The sequence below is a fragment of the Hyalella azteca genome, unplaced genomic scaffold (assembly GCF_000764305.2).
Source record: "Hyalella azteca isolate HAZT.00-mixed unplaced genomic scaffold, Hazt_2.0.2 contig7358, whole genome shotgun sequence".
In the NCBI taxonomy this organism is placed as follows: domain Eukaryota; kingdom Metazoa; phylum Arthropoda; class Malacostraca; order Amphipoda; family Hyalellidae; genus Hyalella; species Hyalella azteca.
Window position 1 is genome coordinate 6275 of NW_025937486.1, and position 19096 is coordinate 25370.

Sequence of the window (19096 nt, forward strand, 5' to 3'; positions counted from 1 at the left end):
TCCTGTAAAAAAGTGAAATGGCATTTGAAAATGCCCGGAAAACTTGTTAAATTATGTTGTAGGTATTTTTCATTTATATTATAGCTCTCCACCAGTTGTGGTTAAATAAAATCAATTGAACTTCTTTATTGTGAATTGCGAGGAACTATTTCATTAACAAAAATGAATTTGATTTAATTTCTAATCTTAATGTTAATATTCTCCTGTTTTCCTGTATTTTGTCCTCTTTTCAAAATTTATTTGTCAAGAGATTTCAAATGTTTTGGTGAGTATTAAAGTCTGTATTCTTGATCCCTTTTATATTGATTTTGAACAAATTTTGATAATCCCAAGAAGTACTTCTCCACTTCCTCATTGATGTACTTGATTTGTTCAAATTCCTTCCATCTTGGATAATAAGGCCAATTTATCCAAACCTTGGTCACTTGTGGACACTTGAATGAAGCTACTCTTCTAGGGGGCTAAGGAAATACACACTGAATCAAGTTGTATGCAGACAACCTTGCATGGTAACAATCCAGAGACTCGTGAGACTGGGAACCCTGCAGTTGCGGCACAATGGATTATTATTCAATAAATTAATTACCATGTTATAAAAAGAACAGCAGTGTCTGCATTGACTGGGCTGTTAGGCCTGTTGCTGATTCCTAACATGGCAGAATATTCACAGCTTGCTGCAGGTTATGAACATACAACTCACTGATCCAATTTAGCTTTTTTATCCATTTGGCCACCTCACCAGTTTGACCAGAACTGCCTCAGGTAACTTGGATTGAACCCACAACTCACTGCTCCAATCCTGGTACTCTGAACTGTAACCATTAGGCCGCTCTGCACTAAATGCGTCTATCTATATTCAATTTATATGCTCATATATACATACATTTATTACCTATATGTTTATAAATTCATTTAAATGTGTCCAACAGGTGATGTTTGCTTCGTGAGAGGAGTTCCGAACAGCACTGGTCTCCATGTACACAATCTTCGCTGGGAGCCGCGCCGCTGGCACTTCCCTGACTTGAAAGACAGCGACTTGGACTGGGTCCTGGCCATTCTGTCTCCCGTCCTTTTTTCCTATATGTATGTATTTCAATGCTGGCATTAACTATTTCCTTGCTTCCAGTACATAGCAAGAGTTAGATCCATCAGGATTCTCGCCTCATAAGTTGTGTCAAATCTGCTATTATAATAAGCTAATTAATTATTTTTGTCTCATTTCAGGTTCAGTAATAAGATAATGAATTATTTTTGCCTCATCTTAGGTTCAGTAATAAGATAATGATTTATTTTTGTCTCATTTTAGGTTCAGTAATAAGAAAATGAATTATTTTTGCCTCATTTTGGGTTCAGTAATAAGATTATGAATTATTTTTCTCTCATTTTAGGTTCAGTAATTAAATAATAAATTATTTTTGTCTCGTTTCAGGTTCAGTAATAAGGTTATGAATTCTTTTTGCCTCATTTTAGGTTCAGTAATGAGTTAATGATATATTTTTGTCTCATTTTAGGTTCAGTAACAAGATAATGAATTATTTTTGTCTCATTTTGGGTTTAGTTCAGGGAATTGAATTTTCTGGCCAGCATGGCTATTATACATATCTCATAAATGCACAGGAGATTAGAAATACCAGACAATAGGAATATTTGAGAAGCATTTACTGAAAGACAGACCCAGAAATTTAGTAGCCAGCAAGGCTTCGGTGCTTCATGAGGTCTTCTGTGTAAAGAAGCTACAGCCTCAGTCATGAGGGGAGGTTTTGATACGTAGGGCTTATTGCCTTATCTCCGACGCGGTGTATTGTTAGCCTGCATCATGCACTCAAGTGCACATCATGCACTCTCATGCACTCAAGTACACATCATGCACTCAAGTACACATCATGCACTCAGCACATCAGGCACTCAAGTGCACATCATGCACTCAAGTGCACATCATGCACTCAAGTGCACATCATGCACTCTCATGCACTCAAGTACACATCATGCACTCAAGTACACATCATGCACNGCGTTTCTTTGCCGTATTCACCGCTTGGCGCACTTGTTGTATTTAATTGCGTGGTAGAGATCTGATCTTGCAGAATACAGACTAATATGCTGGTGTTAGTGTGATGACCTTCTCAGTCTGTATGAACGACACTGAAAACTATGCCCTGTTGAAGTATATATGCTGAGTAGGATTGTATATTAATAAGTTTAACGGGAACCACGTTTTTCATTGTTCTTCTGTCCAAATGTCCTTCCGAATATGGTATTAACAAACAGCTGCAGCTCGTGATTCCATTAACAAATTAACAGCTGGGTTAACATAACATTACTTTTAATCCGGCGATTGCCTTACCACTTGACTGGCCGAGCTTCTTGAACGATGGCAACCCTAGATTTTTGCTCGCATCTCTCTTCATTGTGAATATTATTAATATCATGTTATTGTTACTCAATATTAACTTATGTACGTCATATTTACACCCTCCCTGAGATTTAGCCACAAATGTGAATATTTGTCACGTATATAACCTATATTTAAGCGATTGCGTGATATTTTGCGTGACAAGGCACATCGCTACTTAAATCATTCGTATTTTTAACCTGGTTCAACCAACGCACGATGAAGCTACTTAATTCAAAGACACAAAACGTGCTGCTGGATCTTTATTTTATGTGGACATGGGCTGATCTGAAATAAACATTTTTCTTTTTTTTCGGAGGGGGTGTGTTGAAAATGTAGTCTATTAAGTCGAGATCGATCGGCTGATCGTGACTGGAATTATGACTTAGTAATGAAATGTTATCTCATTGCAGTGATTGTGACCTGGTGCTGCCGAGGGACGGTCTTTCTCGGACTGGCGCTCGTCGGCTGTTGGAGCTCGCAGAAGAATGGCCCAATATGGCCATATACTGCGAGCCGCACTCCAAGTTCATGACGTGTAATAATACTGCGATTGAATGTTTTGAGTTGTCAACCATCAGCATCATTCATTGGATACTACCAGGCAATTAGAACTTAACTGGCAAACAGATGCAACAAATGGTTTACAGTTATCTCAGTTCATGCGAGAAAGTGTCCTGAATTTTGGCGTCTACGCATCATAAGGGCGCTTGTATTTCTAATTATTTTATAGCCGGAGCACGTGCATGTCGTGCCTAGTCTTCCCAGTGGGACATTTTCTGCCATGGAGATGAGTTGGCAGGAAGAAGTTAGCGTCGGTGGTGTGAAAGAAGCCGCGTTGAAGCCTTATGTGCCCAATACCTGTAGACTTATAGAGCTTTGTTTCTCAATGGAAATCATTGGGTTGGTACCTATTATACCTGTAGACTAATAGAGCTTTGTTTCCAATGGAATTCATGGTGTTGGTACCTATTATACCTGCAGAATAATAGAGCTTTGTTTCTCAATTAAAATCATTGGGTTGGTACCTATTATACCTGTAGAATAATAGAGCTTTGTTTCTCAATTAAAATCATTGGGTTGGTATTTTATGAGTCACTTTAGTTAATGATCGGAATATCCTCGGTTGAATCACGATCATTTAGTTACTCTTCTTAGCTAGTGGTGTTGTTTGTAGCTCTGTGTTTAGTCTAGACCTGTTCACGCACGACGTTGAAGCCGAACTTTCCTTGATGAAGATCTTCTGTTTGTTCCTTCAAGTGGAATTCCCTTTTTATAACACTGTTGAGCCAATTTGCTGGGCAAACTGAGTCAGGATGACCCACTCAAGAGCTAAGTATTGATAGACAAAGTATCGCTCGTGCCTACGAGGAGAGCCCTGGCACCGTGCGTCCAGGATGCAGCGACATCGATTTTTGTGAAGGGCTGTAAATATTGTACCTAGAAATATGTACATATGTATAATATTGAAGGGCTAGAAATATTGTACTTAGGCCTGTCGCTCTCAGGTCAACTTTTCAGTGCAGTTAGCGTGCGTCTGGAACTTACTGCACAACTATGGGACTTGGACAAGAATTGTCTTGGGACTTTTAATCAGGCTGTCGTTGAGACTAGCACTTGAGTTTTTCACGGTGATCATAAGTGCAACAATTAGCGTATCTTGAAAATCTTTACACCTCAAGAGGTCTTTCGACGTGTTAATGCCCGTCATGAGTGAAAAGCTTCAGGGAAGGTTATAAGGGTAAGTTCTTTCTCTACACGGGAACCAAAAACGGCGGTTAAATGTATAACTACCTGGCTGTGTATATATTACGTCAATCTGAGTTCTGGTGTGAGTTTTTTTATCAATTTAAATTACGTTCGCGCCTGGCATCGTAAATTTGCCGTATTTTATGTTTACTTTTTTTCACATATCCTACTTTTACTGTATATGACGATTTGGAAATTTAAGCTTGTGTACCCTTCAGATAAGTCCAAACTCCATCGGTTTCTGATGTCTCTCTCGAACAACAGTTTGGTTTTCAATAAAATAGTCTCATTTAATTGCTGATTTAACTCGAGTTTATCAACCTTATTGTTTTTGCTGCTTTCTCTCAAGCGATGCTGTTTCTACGATGGGGATTTTTGCTTTTCCCAGGAGTCAAGTTTTCTCTTATCTTCTCTTCCTGGCAACATGAGCTTTGTGCTTACGCAATGCGTTCGTATTGCGATGTTAGCCTTCACCACGTACCACGTGAAATATGTTGTTGGGCTCTGATGCTTGAGCTTTTCTGGTGGATTAATTGTGAAATTGCTTTGTAATTTCACATTCTGGATGGAATTAGAGATACGATATCTTATGATCTCATATGTATGATATAATGTACAATTTTTTCCACATCGATCGGTCACTCTTCATGTAAAAATATTTGCTTGTATTTTAAATACTATACGCGATGGGCTAGCGCGGTGCTGCTTCATCTCCCTACAATGACACACAAGCCATCACTCCTCATTAACAACTATATAATAATGTTCAGAACTTTTTATTTGATATTATTAACACATAATAATTAGAATTGGCTGCTGCGTTTTAAATGCTGACAAATTCAAAGTAATCCACCTTGGCAAGAATAATGAACAGAAAGATTACAGTATGAGAAGACATGGGTGCAAGGACAGAGTGATGATGTCGAAGTCGACAATGGAAAAAGATTCAGGAGTTAATGTCGACAATGAGTTGAAATTTTCTAAGCTTATTGAAGCTCAAGTTAATAAAGCCAATCTACGACTTGGACTGATAAACAAACCAATCTACATCCCTGCATCGTTCAGCCAGGCGATCGTATAGGTCAGTGGTTCCCAATCTTTTTCAGGCTGGCGCCCCCATTGGCTCCCTAGTGAATTTCTAGCGCCCCCCACAGACATACGCCTCTTTCTTGAAATTTAGTACGCTGCAATTTTAAAAGATAAAGGTTAAACACAAATGTGTATTTCACAAATAGGACCCATTTAGTGAACCAATATGTTTTTCAGCTGTTTTAACTGTTTCAGCAATAGAAACCTAGGACGTCTCGGGCGAATTTACGGCCGGACTCGTGGCCGGTCTCACGACCGATCTCCAAACTCAATTATCAAGTAATATCTCCCAAACTAGTGAACGCAGCTCTATGAAACTTGGAGCATGTATTCATCAGAACCCAACGGTGATGTTTAGCTCGTAATTTTTTATAATTTCACCTTCATTCGTGAGTTACACGTATATTGCGAAACAGGCCGAAATTCGCAGTGATCAAAGAATTTTTTCCAAACTATTGAACAGATTTGAACGAAATTTTGAATATACATTCCTAACTACCAAACGGCGATTTTTAGCTTATAAAATTTTTCGATTTTACCTTCGTCTGCGAGTTTTATTTTTCATTTCACCGTCATTCTTGATTTCACACTTCCTTATATTCGAATATAACGATGTTTTTGCCATATGGCAAAAACAAACGATGGCAAAATTCAAACAATTTTCACGATCTTGACATTATTGTTAGGTCCTAATGAATACGCGTACCACGTTTCATCGAGTAAATTCATTAGTTTGAGAGATATTCCTTGATCATTGAATTTGGAAATTGGCTGTGAGATCGGCCGCGAGTCCTGCCGTTAATTTGTCCGAGACGTAAACCCAGGAGAGGTTAAGAAAAGGGATCTGGGTGACAAAACCATCGCTGGGAGTCATGTGCTGCACGTGTTGTGTACAAATCGTCAAACAAACGTACGAACTTATGACATCGAATTCGGACTACCGCCCCCTATCGCCCCCCTACCGCCCTCTTCTTCCTTAGCGCCCCCCAAAATCTTTCCACCGCCCCTAGGGGGGCGAAATCGCCCACTTCGGGAACCACTGGTATAGGTCCTCCCCATTGGCCAAAGTGATGAACGAGTTCTGATTTATCTTTATTACAGATTAAATCCAAGCCTTGGTAAACACCGAAACCAGAAACGAGACACTTTCGAGAACTTGGACTGATCAGACGCTCTTTCGAGTATATGGATACAGAAGCGATGAAGCTGTTGTTTGTCGCTGTCGTGCGTCCGAACCTAGAGTTTGGAAACGCAGTGTTGTCACCGAAACTTGAAAAGGACAAAAATTTAGTCGAGAGTGTTCAGAGACGTGCAACAAGGATAATTCCGGGATTAAAAGGCAAGCCTTGTGCAGAAAGATTAAAAATTATGAAGCTTCCAAGCCTCCGTTATCGACGTCTGCGTGGGGACCTCATTGAAGTATACAAGTATACCCACGGTTTATACAAGGTCCCAGAAGGATTACTAGAATTTGGAACGAGAACCAACACCAGGGGCCACGGCTATAAACTAAAAAAACTGCATTGTAACACATCCATGCGACAACATTTCTTCTCGCTTCGAGTCACCGACATGTGGAACAGCCTCCCTGATAGCATCGTTGACGCTTCGAGTATGAACGCCTTCAAGAACAGAATAGACAAAGCTATGCCTATGCAGCAGCATATCTTCAGTCTTGAAATGCCTAGCATCTTACGGACCAGGGAATAAGTCCAGCAGCTATCTCAATCAATCATCAGTTATGGAGAGATCGGGTTCAAATGGCCGGATCCCTTGTGAATCAAGTCAGGAAAAGTACAAGAATCGGAAACAGGGGGGGTCGCCTGCCGAAGACCACAAATCAAACGTGCATAAAAGAAAGCCTCTGATGAATTACACCAATATGATCAGGTAACATTATCAGGTAACATACACCACTAATCGCACAAATGCGTGCGATTAATGACGAGAGGATTTGTTGATTTAAATGACCGTATCGACACTTCTGCAAAATTCTAGCAAATCCGTTCAGTATTGAAGGACTTATGGCTGGTTACTGGTTGGGTTGCCTAAAAATTATTTTTTTTTTCGTTTTAATTGAAAACGAAGTAATGTGAAAATCTGTGATAATTCCCATGGTTGAATTAATACTGAATAAAGAATATTAATTCAACCATGATAGTTCCTATCGTTCGAACGAGTAACGAACGAGTTACTCTGTGGTGTCATGGTCGACGTCGACCGATAGCAGTTGGCTTGAGACAGTGCCGGAGGTGCTACGGTCGTCTCGATGCTATACTACTAACCTTCGATAGATCTCTCAATTGCTGTTAATTCAGTTGTTATTTTTGAAAAGCTAAGTTATTGAACATTCTTTAGTTCTTAACTCAAGTATTCACTGTGAAAATAAAATTGCAATTTCGTTCACTTCATTTAGTTCATTACAAAATACGCAGTCGCGTGTGAGTGTGACGGGCTTATCTTTGTAAGTTTGTTATTTTCAGCTGACGTGTGACTTACAGAGATTAATTATGCACGTCCCATATCATTGCTTCACCCACGTCACAGGCGAGACGTTATCTCTCGATGTTATGGTGTTTTTTCCACCATTTGAGTGCCTCTTCTGTTCCATTTCGCGACATCAGTGTTATTTTCACGAGTGCTCCTTAAATTGAACCGTTTTCTTCTGAAAACGATTTTTTTGCTCATATTTTTAGCCTGGCTCACTAAGCGAAATGGAAATGTAGATTTCAAAACTTCGAATTGCCATTTCTTCACAGCCCGAGATATAAAATTTAGAACTTGGCAAGAAGATGTTCCGCACGTAGCTAATTTTCTGGCATTAAAGAAGCGGGTGATCGATGAGTTATTAGACTAAGAGTTTCAATTGAGAAAGGAGCAACGATATCACCACTTACCAGCATTCACTCCTACGCTCCTACAGAGAGCTTTGTTAAGTTAGAATTCGAATAGAAGCAGTGGTACCTAACTGGTAAGTGGTAAGGACTAATGAGTAGACTGGTGGCTCTCTTATGAAATTTAGTAGAGTCCAAAATTTCGTTATAACTGATGGGCTATTGCAAAGGTTCAAAACACCGTGAATAAATTTTTCACGTGAATTTTATTCTCCGTTTGATGTTTGTGATGGAACATGGTTGAATGCATTGTTTCTTGCTCATGTATTAGTGTTGCCAGTTAGTTTGTAATTGCGCCAACAGTTGACGAAAACTTAGTGTGAACCCTTCACAACCTAACTACAAACGTTGTCACGTTCATACGTTGACACAAAATTAGTATTTAATATTACGCTGCAAGGAAGACTCGATAAATTATCTTTCCCTATCGTTAAAATCATAATAAAATAATATACACGAGTTGAATTTTGTCCTAAATATTCAGTTGGGCTAAGACCAACGACGTCAATGCAACAGAGGTAAAATAAAGTATTTTTTTGTGCAATACTCACTGTTCGAGGAATTTTTGTATGAGATCCGCACCGGATTTGCCTCCTGAGTGCCCAAACTTTCGGTACACAAACAACATTCTGGGCCTTGTATTTTGACTCCAGGTTGAAATACACCTGCGAGTGGGTGGAAAATACATTTCCACCACGCCTACAGGAAGGCTGGTGGAAATTGTGCGACTGCAATCGCACGCAGCTGAAACCACTTCAAATGCAGTATAAAATTGCCGAGTTGTTACACTACTAATTTTTGGGTTGGAATTTAATGTTCTAACCAGACGAAAAATGAGCGTTTAATATGCCTGTATTATTTAAACTTTCTGTATTAAATTTTGCTCCCTCAGAAATTATTCCAAGACAATAATTTGCAGTAAAACATTTCTTCTGTTGTTCGACTGTACGTTTGAGCAAGACTAATTTTTACGTAGCATTGAAGCGTTTAGTTGCGAGCTGAAGTTCTGACTGAGACCGCCTTGCCTGAGCGCGCGAAATGAAGAGCTTAGCCCGCCATACGGGACCGAGCGGTGAGGAGCCTGCGCATGCCTGCGGTGAGGAGCCTGCGCATGCGTGCGGTGAGGAGCCTGCGCATGCTTGCGGTGAGGAGCCTGCGCATGCTTGCGGTGAGGAGCCTGCGCATGCTTGCGGTGAGGAGCCTGCGCATGCGTGCGGTGAGGAGCCTGCGCATGCGTGCGGTGAGGAGCCTGCGCATGCGTGCNAGCCTGGACACACGCACGGTGAAGAGCTTGGGCATCCACTGGCTAAGGAGCCTGCAAACTCTCACGTTGGGAGGCAAGGGGAAAAACGAGCTGAAGAGCCTTGGCATCAGTGTTCTAAAAAACTTGAATTGACTTCGTATTTCAACGATTCAAATTCGCCTACGCAAACGGGAACGAACCAAGCTTCGATGTCGTCGCAAAACAGCGTTCCGTTCACCGACATTTCGGAGTTCAAAATTGTGAAAATTTTGCGCCACGATCGCTTCTGCGTTGACCTGCTGGTCAGACATGACGCTCTGCCTGCCATGGCCACGATTCGCTTGCAGGTAAGAATTTTTCTTCCATTGCAAATGTGCTGATTCATGCGATTCTGTTCATAAGTTCCTCAATAAGTGAATTGCTACAAATTTTGTATCTGTTTAGAGCCAACTTCTTGGCAGCAGTTAGCAATCTTTGAGTCAAGAAAAATTAAACAAGCAACCATTTCCATTATTTAACATGAGAGTTTCTCTTCGTTATTGAACATGAGAGTTTCTCTTCATTACTGAACATTAGTGTTTCTCTTCATTATTTAACACATAACTATTTAAGATGGTGTTGACTGTATTTCAGAAGACGCGTTTCGACGTTGACGAGCGCAGGCTGCAGGAGGTGATCGCCAGCTGCCGCTGCCTGAAGGAGCAGCTGCGCAACGACGTCTTCAGCCAACACACCGCCCACCTACCGCCCCCCCTCAACAGTGAGCACGCTAGTGAGCAGTGCGCAGCACGCTAGTGAGCAGTGCGCAGCACGCTAGACCGTAGTAAGCAGAACGCTTGACCGTAGTGATCAGTGAGCAGCACACGACCGTAGTGAGCAGTGAGCAGCACCATACACCGTACTGAGCAGTGAGCAGCACCACACACCGTACGTGTGTTCGGGACTCGCATGTCTGTTCGGACTATAACAAATTTAGGTACAAATGTTTCATCCGTCTGAGAGGGTTTAAGCTCTTGAAGATTAACTGTTTGAATCTTATGGACAGGTTGTAAGTTAAAGAGTCGTAGCAAAATTGTGTGGGTCTAAATTCCAAACTAGAATAAATTTAATCTTTTCACAAGTATATTGCAGAATTATTTTCATTATGATGGATCCCAGTTAATCAAGTTACACCATTCCTAACATTAACGGTAATGATGCCAAGGCCACATTGACTGCGTGTAGACTTTGTGCTTCTATATAGTTCCTCCGGTGCTTCATAAACCATCGCACTGATGGTTTATGACAGATGGTTCGGAATGAGCAGTGAGCAGCACACACCGTACTGAGCAGTGAGCAGCACACACCGTACTGAGCAGTGAGCAGCACACACCGTGCGTGTGTCCGGGACTCACATGTCTGTCCGGACTACAACAAATTTAGGCACAAATGTTTCATCCGTCTTGCAGGGTTTAAGCGCCCAAAGATTAACTGTTTGAATCTCATGGACAGGTTGTAAGTTAAGTAAGCAAAATTGTGTTGGTCTAAATTCGAATCAGAATAAATTTAACCTCTTCGCAAGTGATAATATAATTCTGTTGCATAATTATTTTCATGATAATGGATCCCAGTTAATCATTCCTTACATGAGCGGTAATGATGCCAAAGCTAAATTGACAGCGTGTAGACGTTGTGCGTCTGTAAGTTCCTCCGGTGCTTCATAAACCATCGGACTGATAGTTTTGTGACAGATGGTTCGGACAGATGGTTCCTCACACAGGAAACACTTGACGACAATCTGATGGGAAAAATTTAGAACTTTACAAACGGTAGTGGCTCTGGCCCAAAAAAATTAAACCTAACCTAACTTGAGAGATTTAGCGCGTGCCTGTCATATTTCACTTGATTTCTTTGCAGAAGTGGAAGTCTCCATCAAATATCCTGTTGCTAAGTATGAACTCGAGGTGTTCGAATCCCATCACATGGTCATAGTGAAAGAAACAGCGCAACTCTACGAGTCGCACTCCAAGGGCTACATCTGTAGGAAAAAAGCTTCGCATAAAAAGGTGATTAAATGTAACATGTTTGAAATTCTGATAACAACTTACTGCCTTTCCTTTTTCTTTTGAAATACTTTGTCATCTTAGAGAAAAAGTTAGATTATGATGCTAAAATAGAATAGATTTCGATTTTTAAATTTGAATGATTAAAAAGTTACATAGTAACTTAAAAAAAGTAATTAAACATTGAAAAAGTTAGATTAATAATATCGCTTTTGCTCAAATTCCACCCTTCCTTGCAGTGGATCCTGAACATACTTGAGGGCAATTGCGAGGCGAACCGCGTGATCCTGCGAGACGCCGACCCCCAGCTCGGCTTCGTGCTCATCAAAGACATCAAGTGGACGGACGAGTGTGCGGACAACCTCTTCTGCCAGGCCATCGTCAACCGCAGAGACCTGGCCTCCATTAGAGACCTGACGGGGGACTGTCTGCCGCTCCTCTACAACATCCGCGACCAGGGCACGGTGAATATTGCACAGATAATCCTTATATCATGAAATTTACCAAATGTTGTTCGACAATGTTATACGGTACCATATATCGACCATTTCTCCGACCATAATTGCACTTTAGGTTCCTTCGTGAATTTCGAGGCCTTTGCTCCATCGCCGTGCTCGACGTTGATGACGCATGCTGAGACGGTAACATCAATAGATATTTCAGAATAACAAGACATTGCATTTATAAAAATCAATTAATTGAAAAGTTATTTCTATTCTGACTTCAGTAACTTTGCGCTGCTTCATAACAGTGTTTAAACAAACCGAGATTTGATTGAAACCCATGCACCGAGAAAGTGTAAACAAATTAAAGTTTGATATAATTCTTTCAAAGATATATGTTTTGGTGGGGATTTCTTCAACGATTTCTCAGCTCAGTTTGTTCCGTTATATTTGTCTTGACAGCTGGACTGGTCCCACAGGTGGCCATTGAGGAGAAGTACGGGGTGAAGGCAGACCAGCTGCGCGTGTACCTGCACTACCTGCCTTCCTTCTACCACCTGCACGTGCACTTCGCCTCCCTCAGCTTCTGCCATGAAGGTCAGCGTAGAGTTCCGTCAGAAAAACCCTAATTAGTTGAATAATTTAGCCCAATACATACGCCAGGTCGAGATGTGGGAAAGATAAGTTCAACACTTATTACTACGTGGCTCATTAAAAAAAAGTAACATATCACAACAACGCGGTTCACATCAGCAGGAAGCTATACGAGAGGTACAGGTAACAAACAAGGCGCGCTTTAGGCAGTGTAAGAGGACGGACGGTGCACACGTACTGCACCTCTGCTGAGGTGCTCGGCTGATGAGGAATTGAAGACACGCTCCGACCGGCATGCATGTTAGTGGCCAGTATTGCCAAACACCGCCATCACTAAAATATTCCTTACACTGCGCAAGCCTGCGACAGTGTAGAGCATCCTGAGAAGTTGAGTCCTCCATATCTACTGCTCATATCTTTATAGTCTTCAGCTGCCCATCAGCATGGCTCCACCTCCACACTTATCCTGACTCTCGACCCCAAAAATTTTTTCCTAACGTAACCTGAACTCGCTGGCTGTAACAAGGTTGATAAGCTGGGCAAGTGGAGGGCGTAGCCAGTCATTGGCTGCGGTCAAGTGGAGAGTCGGGGTAAGTGTGTGGAGTTTAGGGCATGATGGTGTTAAAAATCTATGAAAAATTTACTAGCATTGGCATTACCTACCGATTTAAGGCAGTATAGCTTCAAGCCGTTAGAGAATTGACGTTCTATAAGTTGAGCGTTGGCTCTAGGCCTCGTTTATGAGTTAAATTTGTGGCCAACGGCTGCTCTCTCCTCAAACCTAGTCTCACCTGTGTAATAAATGAGATTTGAATTAACGCGCAGGAGCGTCATAGTTGAATGGACTATTAATTGGGAAGGTTATCGATTGCTGGTAAAAACTCTTGAATGCCACGCATCAGCCAGTGCTTGCGTAGGCAACATTTCAAAGATTGAAATCTTATATATATATATTTGTCAAAGTTTGTATGTGCGATAACAGCAAATGTCGGAGTCCCACTTCACACCTAACTCCAGCCCAACCTCTTCTGGCCTAACCCACAATCGTTGCAACATTTCTCCACCTAAAACAATCCTGAGCGGACCTAACCTTACCTTACTAACTGCAAGAAATCGGAAAGGAGGGACAAGTGACCTGATATAGTCAGATATTAACTGCTAAAAAGTTACGAAACGGGGCAGCGAGAACAGGTTTAAGTTGTTGTTGCTGCGGTGCCACTAAGAAAGACTGGAAAAGAAGAGCTAGGTGGCGCAGAGTGGTCAGCGGCTTCTAGCTTCATGAGTAAAGTTATCACGCTGAGACTGGGCGTTGACACTAGAGGCGTGGCAGTCGCACACCATCTTGAAACACTGCGTTAGTTCATTTTGACCTCATGCACTAAAAATAGTTAAATGAGTCGCGTTTACCCTCGGGACCTCATTGGATGAATGAAATAACATTTTAATTGCTAATTTTACTGTAGTAAAATTAAAAAGAAAATACGTTTGTAGTAAATAAAGAATAACCTCCATTGTACTTTCAGGCTCAAAATGATAGAATGACTAATAACTAATAATTGCTTTGTTTATTTTAATTCGATTGTATAAAAATACTTGTAGTATCATTCAACTTTGTATCATAATGACTTGTATCATAATAATTTTATTATTCTTGCACTTTACAAATTTTGCAAGTTATTATACTGGGCAGGGTGGCCCAGTGGTTAAACTTCAGAGTACCAAGATTGGCTCAGATAGGCGCGGGTTCGATCCCAGCTCATGTGCGCCAGTTTCTGGTCAGAATCGGCAAGGAGGCCGGGCGGTTAAGCACAACAGAATTGTAGCAGTGAGTTGCGAGTTCGAGACCGCAAAATGCTGTGAATGTTCTGCGATGTTAAGAATCGGCGACAGGCCTACGGCCTCATAAACGCTGAAGCCGCTATTATTATTATTATCATATTATTATTATTATTATTATCTACTTCTCGGCGACGATGCACTTCCCACATATGGAACGTTTGCATTTGTCGCAGTTTTTGCTTGTTTTATTTCTCGTAATCTTTGCTCATTTCATAGCACAGTTCTGTCGCTTTGTTGATACTGGAGGTTCTAATTTTCCTATTCCAGCATCAGCATTGTTGTATGAACCCTCTGCAGTATCTGGCGTAGAGATTTTGTTGAGTTATTCTATAGGCACAAACAAAAAGTCACGCCTGCTCACTTTAGTTCCAAGTATTTCATTACGAATATTTAATGTAAAAAGCCTATGTAAAAGCATATGGCCATAAATATTTAGGACCTGTTGGTGCGCGTATCCCCGATAGGCATTGTTTCAAGATTTGGCCGTACCTGAACATTTCGTTAAGCTTCGATTAAGCGTTGAACCACGGCGTAGCGAAGCCGTTGAACCACGGCGTTGAACCACGGCGTTTGAACCTGGGGCCATACTTTCAAAATTCGCTAAGTTAACGTAAGTATTTACGCTCTGTTTTCTTGTCTATGATTGGTGGATTTTGCTTGAAAGGCCGTCAATGATTGGCTGATGAACTTACGATCTCTTAACTTTTTTTGAAAGTATGGGCCCTGATTCGTTTGTTTGAATTGCTGGCGGGAACTAGCTCTAGTTAGCAGGTCATTACATGCGAATGACATCAACGACTGATTGTGCATTAGACTACAAAAGGTGGATGATCTTTTCCTATCAAGACTACGTCTCGCTGCGACTTCTCGCGCGATGCATTTCTGGCATACAGCTCCCGATAAGGTTTTTTACACGAATGTTTCAGTTAGCTGCTTTCCGGTGCCATTCGTACAGACCACTCAAGGAGAGATGCAGGCCATGGCGAAGGGAGTGCTCGAACCAATGTCGGACACTCACAGGGAACTTCGTCAACAGCAGAAAAAACTGTTCCTACTTCTGGGATATTGTTTTTTTATTAATTAAGGCTTGTATATTGTATATTTAAATGTGCCTATTGCTTTATATTCTAATACGCTTCACCCTCAGCGTTACGTGATCACAATTACCTAATATTAAGATTAATTAGAACATCTGGTTTCACTACTGACGAAGGTAGCACATTATTTCAAATTCGTTATTGCTTTGACTGATCAATCTTTCTTATTTCACCAAGTTTGTTTATTGATGACAGGCATGGAGTACGGCAAGGTGCACGTGCTGGACACGGTCATCAGTAACCTGGAAATGGACCGGCAATACTATCAGAAAGTAACTCTAAATTTCGTGGGTTATGATAGCCACCCGCACCCTCTGCTGCGTAGGACGACACCTCACGTGGACGGTGGAGCCTTCAGGCCAGTCTACGGCAAGAGGAAGAGACCCGAGGACACACCATCACGCGACGCAGCTGCTGCAGGAGACTGCGACTCGCCCGTCAAGCTGCCTCGAAAGCGAAGAAGGACGCGCAATTTGACGGCGCCTCGCGAGAATTTGGAGACTCGAATAGGCGCTCCTGGACCTGATGGTTACAACTTAGGCTCATGTGGTAACAAGGCGATGTACACTAAATCTAGAGAGTCTATTGATGAGCCAGTGCATTATTACCACATGTTGCGGAGAGAAGAAGAGACACAAGGTGTCATAACTCATCAGGCTTCTGATTTAGTGAGGCTGAACGAAGGTGAGCTCCATAAAAAGATTGAAGAAATCGTGGAGACGAGGGTGGAGGAGCAGGTGCAGGCGGCGCTAACGAAACATCTCGCAAGATTGGAGGAGGCAGCTGCTGCTGAAGCGTGGGTGTACGAAGACAAGACGAGTGATTTACGGTCAAAGCTGAGGAAGCGAAGTCATGAGCGTAAGGAGCAGCCGGCGGTGCCAGTGCACTTCAGGCTCGGTCAGAGAGAATAAGCAAAGTGAGAATAAACAGGATTTCTTTTGTTCAGTTGGCATCAGTCCCATCGCAGGAGTGAGATGACACGTCGCTCATCACACAGGATTTCGCAGGAATTTTAAATTCACGAAGAATTTAAGAAGAATCACGGATTCACGAAGAAACACGGAAAAATTCACAGAATATTTCACAAAGAAATTCACAGGAATTTTAAATTGAATTTCTAAGTAGGTAATTTAGTTCCAAAAATTCCAACTCAAATAATTACATGTTGTTTCCTTGAATTGAGATAGAGGATATTTGGAAAGGATTTGAATTCAATTTTTTTTTCAAATTGCAATTTATTAGAAACCTAATTTCAATTTATACCGTGCCAAGGACGATAGATGGCAATATTAAACAATCAAGGACTGCCCGCCTTTACGTATCCTCAAGGTTGGCCTGTTTCCGTTGCGCTGCGGAAGCTAATGCCTATAAGAAGGTTATTATGTCGTGACTTGCTCAGCTTTGTGTCCTAACCCGACGCACTCCTGATGTCTTTGCCAGCGTACCACTTCCTTTAATAAATTTAGATCATTCAGCTGTTTGAAAATAAAACGTAATTAGTTTATTTGCCTCCCTGATTACATCGTTGGAGTTCCGAGTATGAACGCGTTTAAGAACAGACTAGATAAAGCAATGGAAAAAAATATGTTCAGATTTGAAATGCCGAGCACCGTATCGAACCCGGTGGAAACCTAGTAAATATTTCAAACTATCGACAGTTTTGCAAAGATCCGGTCGAAGGACCTGTTTTTCGATCTTCTGTTGACAAGTCACGAAAAGTGCAAGAATCGGCGACAGGCTACATATCAGGCTTACTCTTCAGCGCCGACATCGCTTTATTATGTTATGATACTGGCAAGTTATATACTGGTTCTAGCATGATTTTCAATGCAACACTTTGTATATATACCGACTCTAGTTCAGTTGTCAGGCATTTAGATTTGATTAGCGACTATCGTGTATCCGTAGATAATTCGATGAAATGTTGAAATGTGCTTTACGAGGCTACCTTCATCCTGAAAATCGAGGAAAAAGGTTCACGATCCTGTAGTTCAGATCAGTCGAAACTCGATCATGTTGGTTGACGTTTGATAGCTAAAATTATTTTCATATTTCGATGGCAGTGAAATATTAATGTAAATAAGGAGCAATTTGCGATTGTTCAGGAAACCTGACTGGAGTAGAATGAAGTGAGCTTGCTAACTGACCCTGGATTTCCAACGCAGGCTATCAGAACTGAATTCTCAAAAATTTGCGGACGAGAGGCAAAACAAATAGTTCTATATCTCAGGATATTATTAATTATAAGAAGAGGATATTATTAACTAATCGATAAGGATACGAAACAACAGTTCAGGTGCAAGCCTCTCTTCTAGCGCTGTTTAGAAGTTTTCTCCTTTCAATAGAACGATTCAAAGGTACCAATGAAGTTTCATTCGAAGATAATATTGCAATTTTTAAACAAATTTCCTCGGCAAGTTCTGACCAATAACAGACAATAAGATAAGGTATGTTAATTTTGATGGATGTCGCTGAACCGGATTAATTGTTCGTTTTNGGAAGCACAATATCTTTATTGAAGTTCGGTAGGGAGTTAGCGTGATTTAGTCTGAGTTGTTGAAGTTTAGCTTTCTGTGAAGCGTATGAAGAACTGCAGCGTTCGATTTCGTGTCGGACAGCAACGTTGGAGTTTGTGTCGAATTGCAGAGTTAGATTTAGTGTCTGACAGCAGCGTTGGAGTTTGTGTCGAACTGCAGCGTTAGATTTCGTGTCGAACAGCAGCGTTGAAGGTTGTATCGAACTGCAGCGTTGGAATTTGTGGCAAAATGCAGCGCTGGAGTGTGTCTGACAAATGTCGGCGTTCACGTGACAACTCCGACACTGAGGACACTGCGAGGAGCTCATGTGCTGGTCTCAGGCTTGGCGAGCTGTGGCTGCGGTACTGCACGCTGAGCTCATAAACATGCAATACACGTAGGAATATAGAGACTTAGACATGAAACTATTAAATAATTTATATAAAAGCCCCCCGGAGGTGCAGCGTCTGCTGGTCTTTCTGTACGAGCAGCGCGCCGGACGCGGGCAGAGGGAGACACGCGCGCCGAGGTCGACGGGTGGACGGAGAAGGAGGAACAGGGAGTTCTCCGTGTGTGCGTAGGACTGCACTGTCGTAGTTTTCTAAAGGGAAGAGATTGGTATTTTCACATCACGAAAATTAAAACTCATCATGATTGCGACCAACTTCTACCGCGCTTCTCAGCGTTAGTAATTCCAAACAACTTATAGATTACAATGGTGAACTGTTAAATGTTTAGCTCTTCAACGACTAGGAGAACATTTTATTTAAAGCAATAGAATCGATGATGTAGTCCATCTATGACGGTTGGATAAATAAAATTTCTGTCATCGTTTGAATTAGATTTTCATTGTCGAGGTTTGCCTCATTTAGAAAAGCGATTTTGTTTCTCTGCTTCGTGATGGTAACACTTTTTCTATAGAACACGCAGCAATTTTGTGTATCACGTTATGCCGGTCGGCAAACCTGCATTGTCGTGTACAGAGGATATTTGAGCTTATATTTGTACATTCGTTTGTCCTCCACTTTTGCCTTTTATTTAGGCTCCACTATTGTTCTTGATTCCAGTTTTGATTAAAAGCTTGCTAATAGTTTCAATTCGAAAATTCCCCAGCTATTCCAACGCGACACTCAGTCAGCGCCTCTAATACTGAGTTGCGTCGTCCCAAGAAATTTGAAGCGTCCTTAGAAATTTAAAG

At 41.4% G+C, this 19096-nt stretch overlaps 2 protein-coding genes across 4 annotated transcripts; both read left to right on the forward strand.

Annotated features, from left to right (window-relative positions):
• Positions 1-464: 464 nt before the first annotated feature.
• LOC108682721 lies at positions 465-3663 on the forward strand. 2 transcript variants are annotated; one of them, XR_001931580.2, is made up of 3 exons: positions 465-762; positions 930-1083; positions 2806-3663. XR_001931580.2 is itself a non-coding variant. In XM_047881220.1 (3 exons), exons 1-3 carry the CDS (start codon positions 491-493, stop codon positions 3002-3004), a joined length of 372 nt encoding a protein of 123 aa, XP_047737176.1. In that variant the 5' UTR covers positions 465-490; the 3' UTR covers positions 3005-3663. The 2 variants fall into 2 exon arrangements, 1 of the variants encoding a protein (XP_047737176.1); XM_047881220.1 differs by having other exon boundaries at positions 465-509.
• Positions 3664-9398: 5735 nt separating this feature from the next.
• On the forward strand, positions 9399-16687 carry LOC108682718 (m7GpppX diphosphatase). 2 transcript variants are annotated; one of them, XM_018171951.2, is made up of 6 exons: positions 9399-9714; positions 10001-10139; positions 11264-11412; positions 11649-11873; positions 12332-12449; positions 15578-16687. In XM_018171951.2, the coding sequence occupies exons 1-6, from the start codon at positions 9577-9579 to the stop codon at positions 16291-16293; spliced, it is 1485 nt and encodes a 494-aa protein (XP_018027440.1). In that variant the 5' UTR covers positions 9399-9576; the 3' UTR covers positions 16294-16687. The 2 variants fall into 2 exon arrangements, with proteins under 2 accessions (XP_018027440.1, XP_018027441.1); XM_018171952.2 differs by having other exon boundaries at positions 10001-10127.
• Positions 16688-19096: the final 2409 nt, after the last annotated feature.

What these genes read in the sequence shown, in the direction of transcription:
- LOC108682721 (XM_047881220.1), top strand. An exon ending in CCCGTCCTTTTTTCCTATAT is followed by an intron (nt 1,084 to 2,805) that starts GTATGTATTTCA and finishes ATCTCATTGCAG; the next exon opens with TGATTGTGACCTGGTGCTGC.
- LOC108682718 (XM_018171951.2), top strand. Translation starts at nt 9,577, where the DNA reads ATGTCGTCGCAAAACAGCGTTCCGTTCACCGACATTTCGGAGTTCAAA. An exon ending in CCTCAACAGTGAGCACGCTA is followed by an intron (nt 10,140 to 11,263) that starts GTGAGCAGTGCG and finishes ATTTCTTTGCAG; the next exon opens with AAGTGGAAGTCTCCATCAAA. An exon ending in ACATCCGCGACCAGGGCACG is followed by an intron (nt 11,874 to 12,331) that starts GTGAATATTGCA and finishes CTGGTCCCACAG; the next exon opens with GTGGCCATTGAGGAGAAGTA.